Source organism: Salmo salar, chromosome 14 (genome assembly GCF_965601325.2).
Source record: "Salmo salar chromosome 14, fSalSal1, whole genome shotgun sequence".
NCBI lineage: Eukaryota > Metazoa > Chordata > Actinopteri > Salmoniformes > Salmonidae > Salmo > Salmo salar.
In genome coordinates, this window is record NC_138304.1 from 66,565,801 (window position 1) to 66,593,085 (window position 27,285).

The following is a 27,285-nucleotide window of genomic DNA, read 5'->3' on the forward strand; positions in this document are numbered from 1 at the left end:
CTCACCACCTCTACTGCCCCCCCTCTGATGAATAATAGCTTTCCTCAGGAAGAGAGATATGCAGGAGGGGGACAATGTATCAGGGGTCCATGTGAAAAAGTGCTAGTAAAGCAAGTAAAGAAGTTATGTAATGTTGTCATACATTTGCTGACATCAATCATTTGATCAATCATTTGTGTGTTATGGTAAATGGCACAGTGAAGTGTGTAAAAACTTCAAGAATGTTGCAGAATTGTAAGTAGAGAGGTGTTAAGTTCATATGTTTTGTTTGGATGTATACTTATCCTAACTTCTTTTGAAATCATTGCCATCTATTTTGGAGCGTGTCATTTCAAGTTTTGCCTTGCTATAAGTTTTGTGGCCATAATAACATGTTTCAAGACCAGTGAGCCCCATGCCCAGAAGTTCAGAAGTAGCCTAGAGAAGAAGAAAAAAATTGTCCTGCCCTTTCTGAAGATTTCCTGTTTCATGAAAAGTGCATACATACTGTCTGACTCATATACGGCAAGTTCTGCCTGCACTATTTACTTTTCTAACCGGAGGCTGTTTGAGAGACGCATGAGAGCAACAGGCAGACCGAAGAAAACCCGAAGAACGTCTCGAATTAAAGTCTGGATATTTCCTATTATCAAGGCTTCAGTAAAAGAAGACTACTTTATAGTCCGTTTCTAAATGGAGCAACTTCGTTTTTCCGCTTTCTGGTGTGGAACGATAATGTTTGGTAGTATTCTGTTAGAACAGAAAAGTGAGTTATATGTTTATTTATAGTAACCTATGAATGTTGGTGGTTTGTTAGTGTTGTCGAGGTAATGAAGTAATTATTGAAACATTTATGAGGTTTTTGTAACGAACATTGACACATGTTTCTGGTTCCCCAAATTACAACTTCTAAATTGTCATTCAGGTTTTTGTAGCATGTTGTCAAACATAATCCAGCCATAAAACTATACATTTTGGTGGAAGGCAAGATGTTTAGCTCATTTGAGCTACATCTCACAAATATATTGGCTGGTGTTATTGCGAATTTGTATGCATAGTAGTATTTAATGTACGCAAATGATGCAGTCATTGTTGTTCAATATCAGGAATTCAGGAACTGTGATACATTTACACCCAAATCCTCATTTTTTACTAAAGCGGGGATGGAATGTATGAGCATAATGTCTATGTTCAGTAATTCAAATAAGCACTAGTATTTCCAAGAGGAACTCACATCGGAAAAGCATTTGAGTGTGTAGCATGGTGTTTCTGTAAAGAGGAAGTAGGTACAGGATATGTTGTCTATTGAAGTGTTAGGAGTAATTATATCATCAGAAAAACTCCTCTCAAAGTGTATGTCATTTCCGCCCAAGGAGGCTAGTTAAATAAAGGTAAAAAAAATATATATATAATAATAAAAATGGTGACATGTAATCAGACATAGGAAATAAAACAGGTAAATAGGGTTCTGAGGCGTCTCGTTCAGTGGTCAGTAATGGCAAGGCAAAAATAACGGCTTTGCTGCACAATTTTTTAACACAAGTTATAATAAGCGTTACTGTAAAAAAAAAGCCATAAATCAACCAATGATATATTGTAGCTCCCATAACATGCAATAATTACTGAACCAATCCAAATCGATTCCAATCGTTGTCTGGTTGATGTTCTATGGTGTGATCACCGCTATGCTTTTACAGATGTTCCACTACAATAGTAAAGTTACCCTCACCCCGGAGTATAAATGTACAGCAATGGTCACTTATCATTTGGCACACTCTTATGCAGACATTCTGTCTCAAACACATACATAGTTATAAACATAATAAAACATGCTCAAGTCAATTGTACTGTATCATCCAGAAAGCCATATGTATTGATGAGCTTTAACGTTACAATTCTGATAACATGGTAAAACAAAACCCCTGCCATCAATGACAGTCTTCAATGCTTCACATTGAATCTTTCACTCAAACACACACACACACACACACACACACACACACACACACACACACACACACACACCAACACAACACAATATAATGTAATTATATATAGACAGTTCGTACAATTTATTACCAATATTAACTTTTCTCATTACAGCCCCCGTTTATCCCTGTCTTACACTGTCGTGAGTGGCATGTTAACGACAGATCGGTATCTCAATGCATTCTTACTATATATACTATACATTTTGCAGTGTGCAGACCTCCACAATCAACCTGATACCCCAAATAAACAACTACATGCATGGTTGTTGGGCACTCCTCCTCCTGGCGTGTCTTCATCTTTTTCTTCAGACACTGTTTCAGTTCGTCCTTCTAATGGCACATGTTCAAAGTGGATGGCCCTTGATAATGTCTCTCACCTGAGCCGCCACTGTCCTTTACAGTCCATTATGTCTTGTCCATTTTCCTACCAGTACACCAGCAGCATGAAAGAAGTTTGACGGGATCTCTCTCCATGCTCACTCCACGTGGACTCATGTTGCACTCGGTAGGAGTGGTGCAGGACCATACTGAACGCAATTGTCAGATTTCTAAAACAAATGTCAAAGAGAATAAGAATACACTGTTTAAACCATTTCCCAAAAAATTTGCCCTATCATCTTGGCGATCTCACTACAAAGTTACAAGGCCAATCCTTAGGCAGACATCCCGACCGTACAGCACACCCAATCTGATGAGATTTGTTATGGAAGCAAGACAACAACAAACAAACAACACAACAACATCAATACACTTCTTCATATTAAACTCGAGGTAGGAAAAATGTTTCTTCCTTTTATAGCCAGACATGTGAAGAAACACATTAGTGTAACCGATGTGAAATGACTAGTTAGTTAGCGGTGGTGCGCGCTAATAGCATTTCAATCAGTGACGTCACTCGCTCTGAGACTTGAAGTAGGGTTGCCCCTTGCATTGCAAGGGCCGCGGCTTTTGTGGCGCGATGGGTAACGATGCTTCGTGGGGTGTCAGTTGTTGATGTGTGCAAGGGTCCCTGGTTCGAGCCCGGTTTGGGCGAAGAGAGGGACGGAACCTACACTGTTACATTAGCATATTTACCAAGGGCCCCAGGGGACCGGTAATTAAAAACAAAAACACTGCCTGTTAAATAAAAAATAAACAATATAATAACAAATCAAATTAGAATTACAACTCTTCATAACTCCATAAAGAAATAATTGTATCCCATAAGGTAATGGTAAAATAGACTAGAGACAGGTGTCCCTCATTCAGGGACAGTGCTCTCTCGCTCTCTCCTTCTTGTGGTCTGAATCACACATAGGACTATTGCTAAAATATACATTTCTTCCTAATTATTAGTGTTTACATAACCCATTTAAATCTCACCCAATGTGATCAGGCCTCACCAGGAAGCCAGAACAGAGGTTATAGGTCAGTCAGCCTTATTAAGTATTTTCTTTCTCTTTTCTTTCCCTGTTCTTAAAAAACTATTTAAAACATTTCAAATACTTCAATCATTCCGCTTACCTGGTTTACAACCAAATTAAAAAAGACCCCACACAATAAATCAAACACGGTATTAACACCACTAACAAATATTCATAAACGGTGTGTGTGTGTGTGTGTGTGTGTGTGTGTGTGGTGTGTGTGTGTGTGTGTGTGTGTGTGTGTGTGTGTGTGTGTGTGTGTGTGTGTGTGTGTGTGTGTGTGTGTGCGTGTGTGTGTGCTGGTAATACGTAGGGCAAAACAAACAAACCAATAGCCAGGCCTTACTTATTTGGGAGCTCCCTCTTCGGCCAGATCTGATACCTTTATATTTTTATAAAAATGTAGAATTTAAATAACTGCTCTCCCAAGGCAACAACCTCGGGAAACATTTAAAAGGGAGAAGAAATAAACATTTCCTTAGTTTTCACTTTGCTAAATCTTAATCAGTACCAAACAATTCAAATTAGAAATTCATACTTTCCAATTAACTTGTCATTTCCTTTGTTACCTTCAATCAATCAATCAATCAATCAATCAATCAATCAATCAATCAATCAATCAATCAATCAATCAATCAAAGGTATTTAATAAGCCCTTCTTACATCAGCTGATTTCACAAAGTGCTGTACAGAAACCAAGCCTAAAACCCCAAACAGTGTAGAAGCACGGTGGCTAGGAAAAACTCCCTAGAAAGGCCAGAACCTAGGAAGAAAACTAGAGAGGAACCAGGCTATGGGGGGGGTGGCCAGACCTCTTCTGGCTGTGCCGGGTGGAGATTACAACAGAACATGGCCAAGATGCTCAAATGTTCATAGATGACCAGCAGGGTCAGATATTAATAATCACAGTGGTTGTAGAGGGTGCAACAGGTCAGCACCTCAGGAGTAAATGTCAGTTGGCTTTTCATAGCCGATCATTCAGAGTATCTCTACCGCACCTGCTGTCTCCAGAGAGTTGAAAACAGCAGGTCTGGGACAAGGTAGCACGTCCGGTGAACAGGTCAGGGCAGGCAGAACAGTTGAAACTGGAGCAGCAGCACAACGAGGTGGACTGGGGACAACAAGGAGTCATCAGGCCAGGTAGTCCTGAGGCATGATCCTAGGGCTCAGGTCCTCCGGGATTTGTTTTGGTTCTAGTCAAGATTCTAGCAGCCATGTTTAGCACAAACTGAAGTTTATTTAGTGCTAGCCAACATACGCTTCTGTTACTGTTTAGTATCTATCTGTCACTTTATCCATACCTATATGTACATATTTACCTCAATTACCTCGTGTCCCTGCACATTACCTCGGTACTGGTATCCTGTGTATATAGCCAAATTATTGTTACCCATTGTGTATTTATTCCTTGTGTTATTATTTTACTATTCATTTTTTAACTTTTCTACTATTTGTCTTTTTTTTCAGGCCAGGTAGTCCTGAGTAGAGGCCCGGCCGATTATGATTTTCCAATGCCGATGCCAATACCGATTATTGGAGGGCCAAAAAAAAGCCGCTACCGATTAATCGGCCGATTTTTATATATATTTTTTTTATAATGACAATTACAATAATACTGAATGAACAATGAACATTTTTATTTTAACTTAATGTAATCCATAAATAAAATCTATTTAGTCTCAAATAAATAAATCATGAAACATGTTCAATTTGGTTTAAATAATGCAAAAACACAGTTCTGGAGAAGAAAGTACAAGTACAAAATGTGCCATGTAAAAAAGCTAACGTTTAAATTCCTTGCTCAGAACATGAGAACATATGAAAGCTGGTGGTTCAATATTCCCAGTTCTTCAATATTCCCAGTTAAGAAGTTTTAGGTTGTAGTTATTATAGGAATTATGACGCAACGACTATTTCTCCCTTTACCATTTGTATTTCATATACAGTTGAAGTCAGGAGTTTACATACTTAGGTTGGAGTCATTAAAACTCATTTTTCAACCACTTAACAAACTAAGTCGGTTAGGACATCTACTTTGTGCATGACACAAGTAGTTTTTCCAACAATTGTTTACAGACAGATTATTTCACTTATAATTCACTGTATCACAATTCCAGTGGGTCAGAAGTTTACATATATTAAGTTGACTGTGCCTTTAAACAGCTTGGAACATTCCAGAAGATGATGTCATTGCTTTAGAAGCTTCTGATAGGCTAATTGACATCATTTGAGTCAATTGGAGGTGTACCTGTGGATGTATTTCAAGGCCTACCTTCAAACTCAGTGCCTCTTTGCTTGACATCATCGGAAAATCAAAATAAATCAGCCAAGACCTCAGAAAAAAAATTGCAGACCTCCACAAGTCTGGTTCATCCTTGGGAGCAATTTCCAAACAACTGAAGGTACCACATTCATCTGTACAAAAAATAGTACACAAGTATAAACACCATGGAACCACGCAGCAGTCATTCCGCTCAGGAAGGACATGGGTTCTGTCTCCTAGAGATGAACGTACTTTGGTGTGAAAAGTGCAAATTAATCCCAGAAGGAACTTGTGAAGATGCTGGAGGAGACAGGTACAAATGTATCTATATCCACAGTAAAACGAGTCCTATATCGACATACATTTACATTTACATTTAAGTCATTTAGCAGACGCTCTTATCCAGAGCGACTTACAAATTGGTGGATTCACCTTAAAGGCCGCTTAGAAAGAAAGCAGCCATTTCTCCGCCATAAAAAAAGCCAGGCTACGGTTTGCAACTTCACGTGGGGACAAAGACTTTTTGGAGAAATGTCCTCTGGTTTGACAAAACAAAAATAGAACTGTTTGGCCATAATGACCATGATTATGTTTTTAGGAAAAAAGGGGAGGCTTGCAAGCCGAAGAACCCCATCCCAACCGTGAAGCATTGGGGTGGCAGCATCATGTTGTGGGTGTGCTTTGCTGCAGGAGGGACTGGTGCACTTCACAAAATAGATGGCATCATGAGGAAGAAAATGATGTGGATATATTGAAGCAACATCTCAAGACATCGGTCAAGAAGTCAAAGTTCGGTCACAAGTGGGTCTTCTAAATGGACAATGACCCCAAGCATACTTCCAAAGTTGTGGCAAAATGGCTTAAGTACAACAACGTCAAGGTATTGGAGTGGCCATCACAAAGCCCTGACCTCAATCCCATAGAAAATTTGTGGGCAGAACTGAAAAAGCGTGTGCGAGCAAGGAGGCCAACAAACCTGATTCAGTAACACCAGCTCTGTCAGGAGGAATAGGCCAAAATTCACCCAACATATTGTGGAAAGCTTGTGGAAGGCTACCCGAAACGTTTGACCCAAGTTAAAAAATGTAAAGGCAATGCTACCAGATACTAATTGAGTTTATGTAAACTTCTGACCAACTGGGATTGTGATGAATGAATAAAAGCTGAAATAAATCATTCTCTCTACTATTATTCTGACATTTCACATTCTGCTAGGATTTTGCTAGGATTAAATGTCAGGAATTGTGAAAAACTGAGTTTAAATGTACTTGGCTAGGCTGTATGTAAACTTCCGACTTCAACTGTACCTTTGAATATTGGATGTTCTTATAGGCACTTTAGTATTGCCATTCTAATCTCGGGATTTAATAGGCTTGAAGTCATAAACAGCGCTGTGCTTCAAGCATTTCTAAGAGCTGCTGGCAAAACGCAGTAACGTGCTGTTTGAATGAATGCTTACGAGCCTGCTGCTCCCTACCACCGCTCAGTCAGATTGCTCTATCAAATATCAAATCATAGACTTCCCTCGTGGATTGCATTGTAATCGGCCATAATCGGCGTCCAAAAAGGCAGATTACCGATTGTTATACACAGCGGTTGCATCCAGGGGTAGTCTATCTATAATTCTTAAAATAATTGTTATATATTTTGTCAACGTTTATGATGAGTATTTTTGTAAATTGATCTGCACATTCACCGGAAGTTTTGGTGGGAATACATTTTCTGAACATCACGCGCCAATGTAAAATGCTGTTGTTGGATATAAATATGAACTTTATCGAACAAAACATACATGTATTGTGTAACATAATGTCCTAGGAGTGTCATCTGATGAAGATCGTCAAAGGTTAGTGCTTCATTTAGCTGTGTTTTGGGTTTTATTGACACATGTCCTTGCTTTGAAGCTGGCTGTGTGATTATTTTTGTCTATGTACTCTCCTAACATAATCTAATGGACGGTAGCGTCCCACCTAGCCCATAGAAGTTAAACAGTAAAATACGGGATAGCGGGACTAATTATGTAATTTTCCACAACAATACATGGTCCCGAAGGGAACATTCCTTTTATCTGTTTCACATATTCTTTTCAAAGTGAAATTGTCAAGTCTCACAATAATGATACATTCCTTCACGTAGTCTAGACTGAGATGTGAGGTTAATGTTTCACTGTATTCACTGATGTTCAACAGGCCATATTCTTCCAGTGAAGGAAAGGTTCATATTAATATGTAATATATTAGTTGGGAACGTTCGCCTTTCTGATGTTTGCAGCCTTTTGTTTGTCTGTGTAATTGGAGGGAAATGTCAGCTTCTTAAGTCGAGAAAAGTTATCTTCTCTGGGTCAATACAGTTTAGGCCCATTTAAGAAAGGAAATAATGACCGGGGTTCAATCCAAAACATTTAAAGGTAATTTCCATTTGAGCTAACATCTGCAGCGTTTACCTCGAATGCGATCTCCGCGAACACGGTAACATTGCCTTTAAAAGCTGTATTCGAGTGCGATCAAATTGAATCTCGGTCAAAGATTTTATCTTATGACCCTCAACGTTTCCTGTACTAATTTGTAATAGTGAAGTAAAGAGCTGCAGTGAAGAGTGAACATATTTGATGACACATGAGTAACCTAAATGGACAAACTATTGACTGCTTTAAGTAACGATATCTCTTTATAAACGATCAATGTAATGTCTTTCCCCCTATCTCTTTGTGTGTCCACCTCAGTGGCCTCATCAATGACTATGCTGAAGCTGAAGCGTCTGTGTAAGTTCTGTGAAGTTGAGTCTACCAGCTGTACGGGCACAGGGAGCTGTATGACCAACTGTAGCATCACATCCATCTGCCCCCATCCAGAGGACGTGTGTGTCAGCATTTGGTGAGTGACTACAGCACCCCTCAACATCTCTCATTGGGAGTTGGAATGACCTTTAAACTTCACCTTAGAGAGCATGCTGGGTAGTGGGTACAGTGATACACTATGACCATGGTAGTGTGTGACAGAGCAGAAATGAATAATCTTGCTTGGTGATTTGTCATTTAAATTCGACATTTGCCGTGAACAAGGTTTAGCTAAGTAGCTAAACCCAAAAGTGCCCCACCCACTAATCCCACTAAAGAAAGTGGAGAACTAGATTTGGCCTCCTGTTTCGAAGCTGAAGGCAATGCCACATTATCTCATTACATTTATAGCATTCAGAGCTGAAGTCAGCTGAGCTCCTAATGCCATGTTCACAGCAACACCACTTAAAAGGGTTTCACTACATAAGCTCCACACCACCCAGCAGGATACCTGAGTATCCCATTTGTAGGTCCATTTGTGCACCTTCAGATTTATTCACTGCACGTGTACGGTGGTATTTTGTAACTGGGTGATACATTCTGTACAACCTAACCTGACCTCTGTATCAAATCATTACCATAGTTTCCCTTTTATTACTGTATTTATCACTAGCTTAAATGTTCTCTCTGTTTACTTAAAATGAATCGAAGTGGAACTAACTGCACCTGTTGTCTTGTTTCCAGGAGGAAGAAAGACGACAATGTCACCATAGACACGAGATGCCACAACCCAGCCCATAAGCTGCATGGTCTGGTGTTGGAGGACTATAACAACAGCAAGTGTGAGATGAGGGAGAGGAATGACATGGGCTCCCAGTTCTTCATCTGCTCCTGCTCCGAGGAGGAGTGCAACGACCACCTTTTCTTCCCCCCCTGTGAGTCCCTATGTAGTGCTATGTCACCTGCTATGTAGTGCAATGTCACCTGTTATGTCATCCTCAAGGTTGCCTTTTGTAGGCATTATGATTGGTCATGCGAGTGCAACAACCGTGTCTTCTTCACCTTCATGGGGCGGCAGGTAGCCTAGTGGTTAGAGTGTTGGACCAGTAACCGAAAGGTTTCTAGATCGTATCCCCAAGCTGACAAGGTAAAAATCTGCTTTACAGCGAAAGCAAAACATTAGATTATGTTAGGAGAGTTCATAGACCAAAATAACCACACAGCCATTTTCCAAGCAAGCATATATGTCAATAAAACCCAAAACACAGCTAAATGAAGCACTAACCTTTGATGATCTTCATCAGATGACACTCCTAGGACATTATGTTATACAATACAATTTATTGTTCAAATTATGTTATACAATACAAATTATGTTATACAATACAATGTATGTTTTGTTCAATCAAGTTCATATTTATATCCAAAAACAGCTTTTTACATTGGCTCGTGATGTTCAGAAAATGTATTCCCACCAAAAACCTCCGGTGAATTTACAAAAATACTCATCATAAACGTTGACAAAATACATACAATTATTTAAAGAATTATCGATACAGAACTCCGTTATGCAATCGCTGTGTCAGATTTAAAAATAGCTTTTTGGCGAAAGCACATTTTTCAATATTCTGAGTACATAGCTCGCCATCACGGCGAGCTATTCAGACACCCGCCAAGTTCGGGTCAACCTAAACTCAGAATTAGTATTAGAAATATTGTATTACCTTTGCTGATCTTCATCAGAATGCACTCCCAGGACTGCTACTTCCACAAGAAATGTTGTTTTTGTTCGAAATAATCCAGTTATGTCCAAATAACTTCGTTTTGTTCGTGCGTTCAGGTCAATATCCAAAGGGTAATGCGCGAGCGCAATTCGAGACACAAAAAAGTCAAAATGTTCCATTACCGTACTTAGAAGCATGTCAAACGCTGTTTAAAATCAATTTTTATGGTATTTTTAATGTAAAATTGCGATAATATTCCAACTGGACAATAGTGTATTCATTCAAGGAGGAAAAAAAAAAACTGCGTGCTCGCGGGAACGCATATATCCAATCTCTTTGTCCTCAGGCAGACCACTCAGTAACTGAGCTCCTATACTCTGTCCAGAGACAGGAGAAGGCTCAATCCACTTTCTGAAGGCTTTAGACAGCCAATGGAAGCCTTAGAAAGTGCAACGTAACAGCACAGATACAGTAGTTTCGAAAGGGACTAGAAAGAAGAACTACATTTCTCAGATCCTTCACTTCCTGGTTGAATTTTTCTCAGGTTTTTTCCTGCCATATGAGTTCTGTTATACTCACAGACAGCATTCAAACAGTTTTAAAAACTTCAGAGTGTTTTCTATCCAAATCTACTAATGCATATTCTCGTTTCTGGGCAAGAGTAGTAAATCGGGTAGCCAAAGCGAATTTACGAAGCACCCGAATTAACAATGTCTGATGAGAATGCACAACGACTATACCATTTAGCTAAGCTAAGAATGACGTGAATAATCAAGTCAATAGACATTGGGTAGTTAGATTACATATAGTTAATATACAGGCAAGTTCGATGTATTAGTAGCCAACTTACGTTAGGTAGCTAGCTAACATATATTACAAGTAAGTACTGCTATAATGATATGCTATGCGGTTCAAACGGATAGCGTAACTAGCAAATTGTCATAATTAGTTAAAGCAATGAATTTGTATAGAGAAACGCTGCCAAATTTATCCATGATTGGATTTTTTCATATTTGAGCCGAATTGGTAGAATCCACTTGCGCTTCTTTTAGTGCATCTATGGATTTGCTATAGTTTACCTCTTCCTGACGGTGGTGAGAGTGTTTAGATTTACTCACTAATGGCTCTAATATATGCCAATTTAACAATTTTCCAAGGTTGTGATCCCCACTTCCCCAGAGAGTATGTCACGTCATGACCAGTATTAGGGATTATTTGTAATTGTAGTTTGGTCAGGACGTGGCAGAGGGTATTTTGTTTATGTGGTTCGGGGTGGTGATTTATTTAGTAGGGTGTTTGGTTAGTTAGTTCCGGGTTTTGGGGTTATGTTCTGTGTTAGTATTTCTATGTTCTTTCTGGTCAGTTGTATATCTATGTCTAGTTAATTGGTGTTGGACTCTCAATTGGAGGCAGGTGTTTTCTAGTTGCTGTCACGTCCTGGCCAGTATAAGGGTTAATTGTTATTGTAGTTTGGTCAGGACGTGGCAGAGGGTATTTGTTTTATGTGGTTCAGGGTGGTGTTCTTGTAGTAAGGGCATTTGATTTAGTATTCCGGGGTTTTTTGGGCACTGTTTGAGATTCATGCATTCTATGTTTAGTCTAGGTAGTCTGTTTCTACGTTGAGTTAATTGGGGTGGACTTCCAATTGAAGGCAGCTGTGTGGTGTTGCCTTTGATTGGAAGTCCTATATTAGTTGGGTGTGTTTGTCTGTGTGTTTGTGGGAGATTGTTCTGTGTTTAGCCTTGTGCCTTGCCAGACTGTTTGTTGATCGTTCGTTCTCTTTTTGTTATTTTGGTGTTCATTTTGGAATTTATTAAAAGTCAAGATGAGCATACACATACCTGCGGCATTTTGGTCCTCCTTAACCGACGACAACCGTGACAGAATCTCCCACCAAACCAGGACCAAGCAGCAGAGGAAAAGGGATTTTGAGTTAGACTGGCGGGAGAGATGGACCTGGGAGGAAGTTCTGGACGGGGCGGACCTTGGCACCAGGCTGGGGAGTACCGTCGCCCACGGGAGGAAATTGAGGCAGCCAAGGCAGAGAGGAGGAGGTACGAGGCCTTGGACGCGCTGAGGGAGAAGCACGAGAGGCACCCCCAATAATTTTTTGGGGGGGGGCACACGGGTAGTTTGGCTAGGCCTAGGAAGAGCCGGAAGCCAGCTACCCGTGGTTATATGGAGGAGCGTATGAGGTGGAGGGCGCCATGTTTCGCTGAAGAGCGCACTATCTCACCCATACGCACGCACAGTCCGGTGCGCGTTATTCCAGCCCCTCGCAGGTGCCGTGCTAGAGCGGGCATCCAGCCTGGTAGGAGGATGCCTGCGCAGCGCATCTGGTCGCCGGTACGCCTCCGAGGACCAGGCTACCCAACTCCCGCTCTACGCACGGCTACCATCAGGCCCCTGCACAGCCCAGTCCGCCCTGTACAAGCACCCCGCTCGTACAGGGCTACTAGTTCCATCCAGCCAGGACGGGTTGTGCAGGAGGTAAGATCAAGACCGCCTGTGCGCCTCCATAGCCCGGTGTTTCCAGTTCCTGTCTCTCGTGCGGACCCGGAAGTGCGTCAGCCCAGTCCGACTCGTCCTGTTCCCGCTCCCCACACTAGCCTGGAGGTGCGTGTTCCCAGTCTGGTACGTCCAGTACCAGCACCACGCACCAGGCTTCAAGTGCGTCATCCCAGTCCGACGTCGCCAGAGCTGCCCGTCAGTCAAGAGTCGCCAGAGCTGCCCGTCAGTCAAGAGTCGCCAGAGCTGCCCGTCAGTCAAGAGTCGCTAGAGCTGCCCGTCAGTCAAGAGTCGCCAGAGCTGCCCGTCAGTCAAGAGTCGCCAGAGCTGCCCGACTGCCCGGAGTCGCCAGAGCTGCCCGACTGCCCGGAGTCGCCAGAGCTGCCCGACTGCCCGGAGTCGCCAGAGCTGCCCGACTGCCCGGAGTCGCCAGAGCGGCCAGACTGCCCGGAGATGCCAGAGCGGCCAGACTGCCCGGAGATGCCAGAGCGGCCCGACTGTCTTCCGGGTCTGCCAGAGTGGCCCGACTGTCTTCCGGGTCTGCCAGAGTGGCCCGACTGTCTTCCGGCCCAGCCCGAGTGGCCCGACTGTCTTCCGGGTCTGACAGAGTGGCCCGACTGTCTTCCGGCCCAGCCCGAGTGGCCCGTCTACCCGGAGCTGCCGGGGTGGGTCGTCTGCCCGGAACTGCCAGAACCAGAGCCACCTCCAGATATAGGTGGGTTGGGGAGGGGGGGTGTAGCACAGTGCCGTCGTTGACGGCAGTCACCCTCCCTTCCCTCCCTTTAGTTAGGGGGATTTTGTGTTGTTGTTTGGGGTTTTTGTTATTTTTGAGGTGCTTCCGGGGTTAGCACCTTTAGGGGGGGGGGGGGGGGGGTACTGTCACGTCCTGGCCAGTATAAGGGTTAATTGTTATTGTAGTTTGGTCATGACGTGGCAGAGGGTATTTGTTTTATGTGGTTCAGGGTGGTGTTTTTGTAGTAAGGGCATTTGATTTAGTATTCCGGGGTTTTTTGGGCACTGTTTGAGATTCATGCATTCTATGTTTAGTCTAGGTAGTCTGTTTCTACGTTGAGTTAATTGGGGTGGACTTCCAATTGAAGGCAGCTGTGTGGTGTTGCCTTTGATTGGAAGTCCTATATTAGTTGGGTGTGTTTGTCTGTGTGTTTGTGGGAGATTGTTCTGTGTTTAGCCTTGTGCCTTGCCAAACTGTTTGTTGATCGTTCGTTCTCTTTTTGTTATTTTGGTGTTCATTTTGGAATTTATTAAAAGTCAAGATGAGCATACACATACCTGCGGCATTTTGGTCCTCCTTAACCGACGACAACCGTGACAGTTGCCTCTGATTGAGAGTCCTATATATGGGTATGTGTTTGGTTTAGTGTTTGTGGGAGATTGTTTCTTGTTTTGCCGTGTGTGCCTGACAAGACTGTCTAGTTCGTTTGTGTTTTTTGTATACGTGTTTATGTTGGTTTTTCCTTCTTTGTCCGTAATAAAGAAGATGAGTATACACTTCCCTACTGCATTTTGGTCCTCTCCTTACGACAACCGTGACAGAGTAGTTATGGTATTTGTGCCTTTTAATTGGTAAAGGGTTTGATATCTTGTATTAGAACCAATACTGGAACGTCTGCCAATTTACTACTGGAGAATATGTGTTCCTTTATTCAATCACACAGTGCAGCCAGTCGGGCTGATAGGGTCCATCGTCCATAATAGAAATCTCTTGTCAATACACACACTCAAGAAACAAAAAAACACACACAAAATAAACAGTATTTGGTTAGGAACGTCTTCCTTTCTTATAATTTGAAAAGAGTCATTTCTTCTCCATCAAAATATTTTTGAATTACTCTATGTCATTTTAAATGTTGTACCCACATGGCAGTTCCTCCAATGCAAATTTCCGTGTAGGGTTTACATTTATATCTGGCTTCCCAATCATAACCAACTGTTTACCAGTACAATTCATTTTCTTGTACAATGTTTTATATATATACATATATATATATCAAACCTGCAGGAATATTTATGTTTGTCTATCTCAGGATTGTGCCCTGGAATCACGTAACTCATAGTCATGTCATATCATCCCATGGCCGCTTCTCTGCTTCAACAGAGAAACACTACCCCTGTCTCTAACCAGGATATTTCTGGAAAGATCCCAATTGGAGATGTCCCCTGCTCCTACAGGGTTACACTGCTTCAACAGGATAGTTGACGTGGAATTACTTCTAAGACTTCCCTTATTCAGAAATAACTCTACTACAATAATGTTTCTAACTAGGGGTGTTTTTGATACAACAAAGACATAATCTTCTTAGAACAGGATTTTCTATGATGTTTAAAAGAAAATCAGTCTCACCCGTAATTTATTTTGTCTGTTCGGAACTGAGTATCCACTCATTAAACCACGTCTAATGCAACTTCTGCACACACAGTTTAACATCGGTCTCCTCAGGAGCAAGCAGAGTTAGCAATCCCATCCTCGTCACCAAATTGTGGTAGCAATTCTATAGGAATAGAGAGACTGCAGATTCTTTCAAACTACAATTTGTAAAGATTTTTGAAAATGAAGCAACCAACCTTCATCAAGAATGGTTCAGAGTTGAAACCTTCACGAACATAGTCAGGTCTCTGCTTTTATAGAAAAATACATCATTTTCTTATACGTGGCAGTCAGCAGACAGTATGTAAAAGGCAATTAGTTGTCTGTGCATATTTAAGATAGCCTGAGGGCTCAACCTTCTAACTGCATTCAAAACAGTAAACTCTATGATGTGCTCCATTCTGCAAGTTTCCATACATGTGACTTTCGGTAGAAAGTAAACCTATGGGATGTCACATGCTGCGATCGCACCCAAACGGACCTTAGCTATATGCCCAGTCTTATGACTAAGTCCCACAAAGACCAGTTTGTATCAGGTTACAAAAAACACTAGCGTATAACAAGAGACAATTCTTTAAACAGTAAACCACGGGATAGCATGAATAATTATGTCATTTTCTACGACAATACATGGTCCCGAAGGGAACATTCCTTTTGTCTGTTTCACATATTCTTTTCAAAGTAAAATTGTCAAGTCTCACAATAATGATACATTCCTTTACGTAGTCTGGACTGAGATGTGAGGTTAATGTTTCACTGTATTCACTGATGTTCAACAGGCCATATTCTTCCAGTGAAGGAAAGGTTCATATTAATATGTAATATATAAGATGAGAAAGTTCGCCTTTCTGATGTTTGCAGCCTTTTGTTTGTCTGTGTAATTGGAGGGAAATGTCAGCTTCTTAAGTCGAGAAAAGTTATCTTCTCTGGGTCAATACAGTTTAGGCCCATTTAAGAAAGGAAATAATGACCGGGGTTCAATCCAAAACATTTAAAGGTAATTTCCATTTGAGCTAACATCTGCAGCGTTTACCTCGAATGCAATCTCCGCGAACACGGTAACATTGCCTTTAAAAGCTGTATTCGAGTGCGATCAAATTGAATCTCGGTCAAAGATTTTATCTTATGTTTTAGACCCTCAACGTTTCCTGTACTAATTTGTAATAGTGAAGTAAAGAGCTGCAGTGAAGAGTGAACATATTTGATGACACATGAGTAACCTAAATGGACAAACTATTGACTGCTTTAAGTAACGATATCTCTTTATAAACGATCAATGTAATGTCTTTCCCCCTATCTCTTTGTGTGTCCACCTCAGTGGCCTCATCAATGACTATGCTGAAGCTGAAGCGTCTGTGTAAGTTCTGTGAAGTTGAGTCTACCAGCTGTACGGGCACAGGGAGCTGTATGACCAACTGTAGCATCACATCCATCTGCCCCCATCCAGAGGACGTGTGTGTCAGCATTTGGTGAGTGACTACAGCACCCCTCAACATCTCTCATTGGGAGTTGGAATGACCTTTAAACTTCACCTTAGAGAGCATGCTGGGTAGTGGGTACAGTGATACACTATGACCATGGTAGTGTGTGACAGAGCAGAAATGAATAATCTTGCTTGGTGATTTGTCATTTAAATTCGACATTTGCCGTGAACAAGGTTTAGCTAAGTAGCTAAACCCAAAAGTGCCCCACCCACTAATCCCACTAAAGAAAGTGGAGAACTAGATTTGGCCTCCTGTTTCGAAGCTGAAGGCAATGCCACATTATCTCATTACATTTATAGCATTCAGAGCTGAAGTCAGCTGAACTCCTAATGCCATGTTCACAGCAACACCTCTTAAAAGGGTTTCACTACATAAGCTCCACACCACCCAGCAGGATACCTGAGTATCCCATTTGTAGGTCCATTTGTGCACCTTCAGATTTATTCACTGCACGTGTACGGTGGTATTTTGTAACTGGGTGATACATTCTGTACAACCTAACCTGACCTCTGTATCAAATCATTACCATAGTTTCCCTTTTATTACTGTATTTATCACTAGCTTAAATGTTCTCTCTGTTTACTTAAAATGAATCGAAGTGGAACTAACTGCACCTGTTGTCTTGTTTCCAGGAGGAAGAAAGACGACAATGTCACCATAGACACGAGATGCCACAACCCAGCCCATAAGCTGCATGGTCTGGTGTTGGAGGACTATAACAACAGCAAGTGTGAGATGAGGGAGAGGAATGACATGGGCTCCCAGTTCTTCATCTGCTCCTGCTCCGAGGAGGAGTGCAACGACCACCTTTTCTTCCCCCCCTGTGAGTCCCTATGTAGTGCTATGTCACCTGCTATGTAGTGCAATGTCACCTGTTATGTCATCCTCAAGGTTGCCTTTTGTAGGCATTATGATTGGTCATGCGAGTGCAACAACCGTGTCTTCTTCACCTTCATGGGGCGGCAGGTAGCCTAGTGGTTAGAGTGTTGGACCAGTAACCGAAAGGTTTCTAGATCGTATCCCCAAGCTGACAAGGTAAAAATCTGCTTTACAGCGAAAGCAAAACATTAGATTATGTTAGGAGAGTTCATAGACCAAAATAACCACACAGCCATTTTCCAAGCAAGCATATATGTCAATAAAACCCAAAACACAGCTAAATGAAGCACTAACCTTTGATGATCTTCATCAGATGACACTCCTAGGACATTATGTTATACAATACAATTTATTGTTCAAATTATGTTATACAATACAAATTATGTTATACAATACAATGTATGTTTTGTTCAATCAAGTTCATATTTATATCCAAAAACAGCTTTTTACATTGGCTCGTGATGTTCAGAAAATGTATTCCCACCAAAAACCTCCGGTGAATTTACAAAAATACTCATCATAAACGTTGACAAAATACATACAATTATTTAAAGAATTATCGATACAGAACTCCGTTATGCAATCGCTGTGTCAGATTTAAAAATAGCTTTTTGGCGAAAGCACATTTTTCAATATTCTGAGTACATAGCTCGCCATCACGGCGAGCTATTCAGACACCCGCCAAGTTCGGGTCAACCTAAACTCAGAATTAGTATTAGAAATATTGTATTACCTTTGCTGATCTTCATCAGAATGCACTCCCAGGACTGCTACTTCCACAAGAAATGTTGTTTTTGTTCGAAATAATCCAGTTATGTCCAAATAACTTCGTTTTGTTCGTGCGTTCAGGTCAATATCCAAAGGGTAATGCGCGAGCGCAATTCGAGACACAAAAAAGTCAAAATGTTCCATTACCGTACTTAGAAGCATGTCAAACGCTGTTTAAAATCAATTTTTATGGTATTTTTAATGTAAAATTGCGATAATATTCCAACTGGACAATAGTGTATTCATTCAAGGAGGAAAAAAAAAAACTGCGTGCTCGCGGGAACGCATATATCCAATCTCTTTGTCCTCAGGCAGACCACTCAGTAACTGAGCTCCTATACTCTGTCCAGAGACAGGAGAAGGCTCAATCCACTTTCTGAAGGCTTTAGACAGCCAATGGAAGCCTTAGAAAGTGCAACGTAACAGCACAGATACAGTAGTTTCGAAAGGGACTAGAAAGAAGAACTACATTTCTCAGATCCTTCACTTCCTGGTTGAATTTTTCTCAGGTTTTTTCCTGCCATATGAGTTCTGTTATACTCACAGACAGCATTCAAACAGTTTTAAAAACTTCAGAGTGTTTTCTATCCAAATCTACTAATGCATATTCTCGTTTCTGGGCAAGAGTAGTAAATCGGGTAGCCAAAGCGAATTTACGAAGCACCCGAATTAACAATGTCTGATGAGAATGCACAACGACTATACCATTTAGCTAAGCTAAGAATGACGTGAATAATCAAGTCAATAGACATTGGGTAGTTAGATTACATATAGTTAATATACAGGCAAGTTCGATGTATTAGTAGCCAACTTACGTTAGGTAGCTAGCTAACATATATTACAAGTAAGTACTGCTATAATGATATGCTATGCGGTTCAAACGGATAGCGTAACTAGCAAATTGTCATAATTAGTTAAAGCAATGAATTTGTATAGAGAAACGCTGCCAAATTTATCCATGATTGGATTTTTTCATATTTGAGCCGAATTGGTAGAATCCACTTGCGCTTCTTTTAGTGCATCTATGGATTTGCTATAGTTTACCTCTTCCTGACGGTGGTGAGAGTGTTTAGATTTACTCACTAATGGCTCTAATATATGCCAATTTAACAATTTTCCAAGGTTGTGATCCCCACTTCCCCAGAGAGTATGTCACGTCATGACCAGTATTAGGGATTATTTGTAATTGTAGTTTGGTCAGGACGTGGCAGAGGGTATTTTGTTTATGTGGTTCGGGGTGGTGATTTATTTAGTAGGGTGTTTGGTTAGTTAGTTCCGGGTTTTGGGGTTATGTTCTGTGTTAGTATTTCTATGTTCTTTCTGGTCAGTTGTATATCTATGTCTAGTTAATTGGTGTTGGACTCTCAATTGGAGGCAGGTGTTTTCTAGTTGCTGTCACGTCCTGGCCAGTATAAGGGTTAATTGTTATTGTAGTTTGGTCAGGACGTGGCAGAGGGTATTTGTTTTATGTGGTTCAGGGTGGTGTTCTTGTAGTAAGGGCATTTGATTTAGTATTCCGGGGTTTTTTGGGCACTGTTTGAGATTCATGCATTCTATGTTTAGTCTAGGTAGTCTGTTTCTACGTTGAGTTAATTGGGGTGGACTTCCAATTGAAGGCAGCTGTGTGGTGTTGCCTTTGATTGGAAGTCCTATATTAGTTGGGTGTGTTTGTCTGTGTGTTTGTGGGAGATTGTTCTGTGTTTAGCCTTGTGCCTTGCCAGACTGTTTGTTGATCGTTCGTTCTCTTTTTGTTATTTTGGTGTTCATTTTGGAATTTATTAAAAGTCAAGATGAGCATACACATACCTGCGGCATTTTGGTCCTCCTTAACCGACGACAACCGTGACAGAATCTCCCACCAAACCAGGACCAAGCAGCAGAGGAAAAGGGATTTTGAGTTAGACTGGCGGGAGAGATGGACCTGGGAGGAAGTTCTGGACGGGGCGGACCTTGGCACCAGGCTGGGGAGTACCGTCGCCCACGGGAGGAAATTGAGGCAGCCAAGGCAGAGAGGAGGAGGTACGAGGCCTTGGACGCGCTGAGGGAGAAGCACGAGAGGCACCCCCAATAATTTTTTGGGGGGGGGCACACGGGTAGTTTGGCTAGGCCTAGGAAGAGCCGGAAGCCAGCTACCCGTGGTTATATGGAGGAGCGTATGAGGTGGAGGGCGCCATGTTTCGCTGAAGAGCGCACTATCTCACCCATACGCACGCACAGTCCGGTGCGCGTTATTCCAGCCCCTCGCAGGTGCCGTGCTAGAGCGGGCATCCAGCCTGGTAGGAGGATGCCTGCGCAGCGCATCTGGTCGCCGGTACGCCTCCGAGGACCAGGCTACCCAACTCCCGCTCTACGCACGGCTACCATCAGGCCCCTGCACAGCCCAGTCCGCCCTGTACAAGCACCCCGCTCGTACAGGGCTACTAGTTCCATCCAGCCAGGACGGGTTGTGCAGGAGGTAAGATCAAGACCGCCTGTGCGCCTCCATAGCCCGGTGTTTCCAGTTCCTGTCTCTCGTGCGGACCCGGAAGTGCGTCAGCCCAGTCCGACTCGTCCTGTTCCCGCTCCCCACACTAGCCTGGAGGTGCGTGTTCCCAGTCTGGTACGTCCAGTACCAGCACCACGCACCAGGCTTCAAGTGCGTCATCCCAGTCCGACGTCGCCAGAGCTGCCCGTCAGTCAAGAGTCGCCAGAGCTGCCCGTCAGTCAAGAGTCGCCAGAGCTGCCCGTCAGTCAAGAGTCGCTAGAGCTGCCCGTCAGTCAAGAGTCGCCAGAGCTGCCCGTCAGTCAAGAGTCGCCAGAGCTGCCCGACTGCCCGGAGTCGCCAGAGCTGCCCGACTGCCCGGAGTCGCCAGAGCTGCCCGACTGCCCGGAGTCGCCAGAGCTGCCCGACTGCCCGGAGTCGCCAGAGCGGCCAGACTGCCCGGAGATGCCAGAGCGGCCAGACTGCCCGGAGATGCCAGAGCGGCCCGACTGTCTTCCGGGTCTGCCAGAGTGGCCCGACTGTCTTCCGGGTCTGCCAGAGTGGCCCGACTGTCTTCCGGCCCAGCCCGAGTGGCCCGACTGTCTTCCGGGTCTGACAGAGTGGCCCGACTGTCTTCCGGCCCAGCCCGAGTGGCCCGTCTACCCGGAGCTGCCGGGGTGGGTCGTCTGCCCGGAACTGCCAGAACCAGAGCCACCTCCAGATATAGGTGGGTTGGGGAGGGGGGGTGTAGCACAGTGCCGTCGTTGACGGCAGTCACCCTCCCTTCCCTCCCTTTAGTTAGGGGGATTTTGTGTTGTTGTTTGGGGTTTTTGTTATTTTTGAGGTGCTTCCGGGGTTAGCACCTTTAGGGGGGGGGGGGGGGGGGTACTGTCACGTCCTGGCCAGTATAAGGGTTAATTGTTATTGTAGTTTGGTCATGACGTGGCAGAGGGTATTTGTTTTATGTGGTTCAGGGTGGTGTTTTTGTAGTAAGGGCATTTGATTTAGTATTCCGGGGTTTTTTGGGCACTGTTTGAGATTCATGCATTCTATGTTTAGTCTAGGTAGTCTGTTTCTACGTTGAGTTAATTGGGGTGGACTTCCAATTGAAGGCAGCTGTGTGGTGTTGCCTTTGATTGGAAGTCCTATATTAGTTGGGTGTGTTTGTCTGTGTGTTTGTGGGAGATTGTTCTGTGTTTAGCCTTGTGCCTTGCCAAACTGTTTGTTGATCGTTCGTTCTCTTTTTGTTATTTTGGTGTTCATTTTGGAATTTATTAAAAGTCAAGATGAGCATACACATACCTGCGGCATTTTGGTCCTCCTTAACCGACGACAACCGTGACAGTTGCCTCTGATTGAGAGTCCTATATATGGGTATGTGTTTGGTTTAGTGTTTGTGGGAGATTGTTTCTTGTTTTGCCGTGTGTGCCTGACAAGACTGTCTAGTTCGTTTGTGTTTTTTGTATACGTGTTTATGTTGGTTTTTCCTTCTTTGTCCGTAATAAAGAAGATGAGTATACACTTCCCTACTGCATTTTGGTCCTCTCCTTACGACAACCGTGACAGAGTAGTTATGGTATTTGTGCCTTTTAATTGGTAAAGGGTTTGATATCTTGTATTAGAACCAATACTGGAACGTCTGCCAATTTACTACTGGAGAATATGTGTTCCTTTATTCAATCACACAGTGCAGCCAGTCGGGCTGATAGGGTCCATCGTCCATAATAGAAATCTCTTGTCAATACACACACTCAAGAAACAAAAAAACACACACAAAATAAACAGTATTTGGTTAGGAACGTCTTCCTTTCTTATAATTTGAAAAGAGTCATTTCTTCTCCATCAAAATATTTTTGAATTACTCTATGTCATTTTAAATGTTGTACCCACATGGCAGTTCCTCCAATGCAAATTTCCGTGTAGGGTTTACATTTATATCTGGCTTCCCAATCATAACCAACTGTTTACCAGTACAATTCATTTTCTTGTACAATGTTTTATATATATACATATATATATATCAAACCTGCAGGAATATTTATGTTTGTCTATCTCAGGATTGTGCCCTGGAATCACGTAACTCATAGTCATGTCATATCATCCCATGGCCGCTTCTCTGCTTCAACAGAGAAACACTACCCCTGTCTCTAACCAGGATATTTCTGGAAAGATCCCAATTGGAGATGTCCCCTGCTCCTACAGGGTTACACTGCTTCAACAGGATAGTTGACGTGGAATTACTTCTAAGACTTCCCTTATTCAGAAATAACTCTACTACAATAATGTTTCTAACTAGGGGTGTTTTTGATACAACAAAGACATAATCTTCTTAGAACAGGATTTTCTATGATGTTTAAAAGAAAATCAGTCTCACCCGTAATTTATTTTGTCTGTTCGGAACTGAGTATCCACTCATTAAACCACGTCTAATGCAACTTCTGCGCACACAGTTTAACATCGGTCTCCTCAGGAGCAAGCAGAGTTAGCAATCCCATCCTCGTCACCAAATTGTGGTAGCAATTCTATAGGAATAGAGAGACTGCAGATTCTTTCAAACTACAATTTGTAAAGATTTTTGAAAATGAAGCAACCAACCTTCATCAAGAATGGTTCAGAGTTGAAACCTTCACGAACATAGTCAGGTCTCTGCTTTTATAGAAAAATACATCATTTTCTTATACGTGGCAGTCAGCAGACAGTATGTAAAAGGCAATTAGTTGTCTGTGCATATTTAAGATAGCCTGAGGGCTCAACCTTCTAACTGCATTCAAAACAGTAAACTCTATGATGTGCTCCATTCTGCAAGTTTCCATACATGTGACTTTCGGTAGAAAGTAAACCTATGGGATGTCACATGCTGCGATCGCACCCAAACGGACCTTAGCTATATGCCCAGTCTTATGACTAAGTCCCACAAAGACCAGTTTGTATCAGGTTACAAAAAACACTAGCGTATAACAAGAGACAATTCTTTAAACAGTAAACCACGGGATAGCATGAATAATTATGTCATTTTCTACGACAATACATGGTCCCGAAGGGAACATTCCTTTTGTCTGTTTCACATATTCTTTTCAAAGTAAAATTGTCAAGTCTCACAATAATGATACATTCCTTTACGTAGTCTGGACTGAGATGTGAGGTTAATGTTTCACTGTATTCACTGATGTTCAACAGGCCATATTCTTCCAGTGAAGGAAAGGTTCATATTAATATGTAATATATAAGATGAGAAAGTTCGCCTTTCTGATGTTTGCAGCCTTTTGTTTGTCTGTGTAATTGGAGGGAAATGTCAGCTTCTTAAGTCGAGAAAAGTTATCTTCTCTGGGTCAATACAGTTTAGGCCCATTTAAGAAAGGAAATAATGACCGGGGTTCAATCCAAAACATTTAAAGGTAATTTCCATTTGAGCTAACATCTGCAGCGTTTACCTCGAATGCAATCTCCGCGAACACGGTAACATTGCCTTTAAAAGCTGTATTCGAGTGCGATCAAATTGAATCTCGGTCAAAGATTTTATCTTATGTTTTAGACCCTCAACGTTTCCTGTACTAATTTGTAATAGTGAAGTAAAGAGCTGCAGTGAAGAGTGAACATATTTGATGACACATGAGTAACCTAAATGGACAAACTATTGACTGCTTTAAGTAACGATATCTCTTTATAAATGATCAATGTAATGTCTTTCCCCCTATCTCTTTGTGTGTCCACCTCAGTGGCCTCATCAATGACTATGCTGAAGCTGAAGCGTCTGTGTAAGTTCTGTGAAGTTGAGTCTACCAGCTGTACGGGCACAGGGAGCTGTATGACCGACTGTAGCATCACATCCATCTGCCCCCATCCAGAGGACGTGTGTGTCAGCATTTGGTGAGTGACTACAGCACCCCTCAACATCTCTCATTGGGAGTTGGAATGACCTTTAAACTTCACCTTAGAGAGCATGCTGGGTAGTGGGTACAGTGATACACTATGACCATGGTAGTGTGTGACAGAGCAGAAATGAATAATCTTGCTTGGTGATTTGTCATTTAAATTCGACATTTGCCGTGAACAAGGTTTAGCTAAGTAGCTAAACCCAAAAGTGCCCCACCCACTAATCCCACTAAAGAAAGTGGAGAACTAGATTTGGCCTCCTGTTTCGAAGCTGAAGGCAATGCCACATTATCTCATTACATTTATAGCATTCAGAGCTGAAGTCAGCTGAACTCCTAATGCCATGTTCACAGCAACACCTCTTAAAAGGGTTTCACTACATAAGCTCCACACCACCCAGCAGGAGACCTGAGTATCCCATTTGTAGGTCCATTTGTGCACCTTCAGATTTATTCACTGCACATGTACGGTGGTATTTTGTAACTGGGTGATACATTCTGTACAACCTAACCTGACCTCTGTATCAAATCATTACCATAGTTTCCCTTTTATTACTGTATTTATCACTAGCTTAAATGTTCTCTCTGTTTACTAAAAATGAATCGAAGTGGAACTAACTGCTCCTGTTGTCTTGTTTCCAGGAGGAAGAAAGACGACAATGTCACCATAGACACGAGATGCCACAACCCAGCCCATAAGCTGCATGGTCTGGTGTTGGAGGACTATAACAATAGCAAGTGTGAGATGAGGGAGAGGAATGACATGGGCTCCCAGTTCTCCATCTGCTCCTGCTCCGAGGAGGAGTGCAACGACCACCTTTTCTTCCCCCCCCTGTGAGTCCCTATGTAGTGCAATGTCACCTGTTATGTCATCCTCAAGGTTGCCTTTTGGAGGCATTATGATTGGTCATGCGAGTGCAACAACCGTGTCTTCTTCACCTTCATGGGGCGGCAGGTAGCCTAGTGGTTAGAGCGTTGGACCAGTAACCGAAAGGTTTCTAGATCGAATCCCCGAGCTGACAAGGTACAAATCTGTCATTCTGCCCCTGAACAAGGCAGATAACCCACTGTTCCTAGGCTGTCATTGTAAATAAGAATTTGTTATTAACTTACTTGCCTTGTTAAAAAAATAAAACCTTCTCTAAGTCCCTATGTGATGCTGTCATGGCTGATTGTGTTTTGTAGGCTAGCTATTACAATTGATCATATAGTTTACCAACACTTTTGACGTAACTCACACATGTTCTTCTACCATATGTTGTAATGAACGCTTATGCAATTCCTTATTAGGTTGTCATGTAAAGTGTCACACATGAATGCTAACATTTGTTTACTGTTGTACACCCTCCAAATATATATAAAGGTAATATATATATATATATATATATATATATATTACCTTTATTTAACTTGGCAAGTCAGTTAAAAACAAATTCTTATTTTCAATGACAGCCTAGGAACAGTGGGTTAACTGCCTTGTTCAGGGGCAGAACGACAGATGTTTACCTTGTCAGCTCGGGGATTCGATCTTGCAATCTATGGGTACAAGATTGCAAACAGGTTTTACATCGCAGAGGCATTTTGGCTGTAGTGTTTCGTTATAATCTTGGTCCTAGAATCAAATGTATTTTCTTAGTCCAAGTAAAGTAACACAGGATGGTCAAAATGCTTCTTGACTGTGTCATAAAGTGTATTTTCTTAGTCTAAGTAAAGTGACAAAGGATGGTCATAATGCTTCATGACAGTGTCATAAAGTGTATTTTCTACATGTTATTTAAAACATGATTAAAAAAACATGACTGGCAGTGAAAAAACTAATTTCAATAAATGTCATAACCAGCCATATAATAACTCAATATATGTCACAACAGGTGTAAATATATGGGTCATGACAGTGTAATGACCATATGACAGGTTATGACAAGTTATGTCATCTGTTATGACATATTATAGCATGGTTCTGACCATGTCATAACGTGTTATGACACTGGGTGTCAAGTAAGGTGTTACCCATATTGTTATCTGTTGTTATATTTGCATAGCTTAATCACATATGCATTTTGCTTTCTACCGATGTTTAATAATTGTATATTCATATTGCAATTTATTCATATTATAGGATTTGATAACCTAATTATGTATTCATGTAATATCATTATTATTATTATTTACTATTTCTCTGTCGCCCTACAGAAAAAAAACATATATACAATGTTACCCACTGGCTGGCCAGTCCTTAACCAATCAAGACGAGAATCACAGACTAATGTCAACTCTACTGTCAATCATATCAACTGTACTGTGATTCCATCTGAACAACTTAGCATGCCATGTACCATCATCTGAATATAAAGACTCAGGTCAGATGCATTCGCATGATGGATGACTGGTGGATTGCGTTGAGCCGTGAAGTGAAATTTTGTTGAAGTTTGCTAACATTGGCAGTCATTGTATTGTTTTTCCATGAATGTGAAATATAATGCCATATTTCCATTAATTTGGAAGACTACTAATATAATAAATACCTTACAGATCTTCGAACTGTCTTAATTTGTAGATATAGAAAATGTGAAAGACCTGTTAATGTTTTGTTGTCATTTGATCAGTTGCAAAGAAAAGAGAAAGCATTTCAAGCTTCAAAACATGTCTTGAAAAAGTAATTTTGTACTCAATAATTATTATCCTGGACAAATTTATGAAATAGTATTTTCACAAAACAATATTTTCTCTTGTTCTTTGTTTGAGCATTATACTGAGCATTGGACCTATTGGAATTACCAATGAGGAGTTA

The 27,285-nt window shown here is 41.8% G+C and overlaps 1 protein-coding gene across 3 annotated transcripts; it reads left to right on the forward strand.

Moving 5' to 3' along the window:
- The first annotated feature begins 427 nt into the window (after window positions 1-427).
- On the forward strand, window positions 428-27,035 carry LOC106597825 (uncharacterized). 3 transcript variants are annotated; one of them, XM_045694620.2, is made up of 8 exons: window positions 428-745; window positions 8,359-8,509; window positions 9,157-9,347; window positions 16,349-16,499; window positions 17,147-17,337; window positions 24,339-24,489; window positions 25,137-25,328; window positions 26,688-27,035. In XM_045694620.2, exons 1-8 carry the CDS (start codon window positions 673-675, stop codon window positions 26,797-26,799), a joined length of 1,212 nt encoding a protein of 403 aa, XP_045550576.2. In that variant the 5' UTR covers window positions 428-672; the 3' UTR covers window positions 26,800-27,035. The 3 variants fall into 3 exon arrangements, with proteins under 3 accessions (XP_045550576.2, XP_045550578.2, XP_045550577.2); XM_045694621.2 differs by lacking the exon at window positions 428-745 and adding an exon at window positions 7,881-8,043; XM_045694622.2 differs by having other exon boundaries at window positions 430-745; window positions 25,137-27,035.
- Window positions 27,036-27,285: the final 250 nt, after the last annotated feature.

Excerpts from the sequence above, each read along its gene's own strand:
- LOC106597825 (XM_045694620.2), top strand. The coding sequence starts at position 673 with ATGGAGCAACTTCGTTTTTCCGCTTTCTGGTGTGGAACGATAATGTTT. Across the intron at positions 8,510-9,156 it reads GACGTGTGTGTCAGCATTTG|GAGGAAGAAAGACGACAATG; the intron begins GTGAGTGACTAC and ends TCTTGTTTCCAG. Across the intron at positions 9,348-16,348 it reads CCACCTTTTCTTCCCCCCCT|TGGCCTCATCAATGACTATG; the intron begins GTGAGTCCCTAT and ends TGTCCACCTCAG.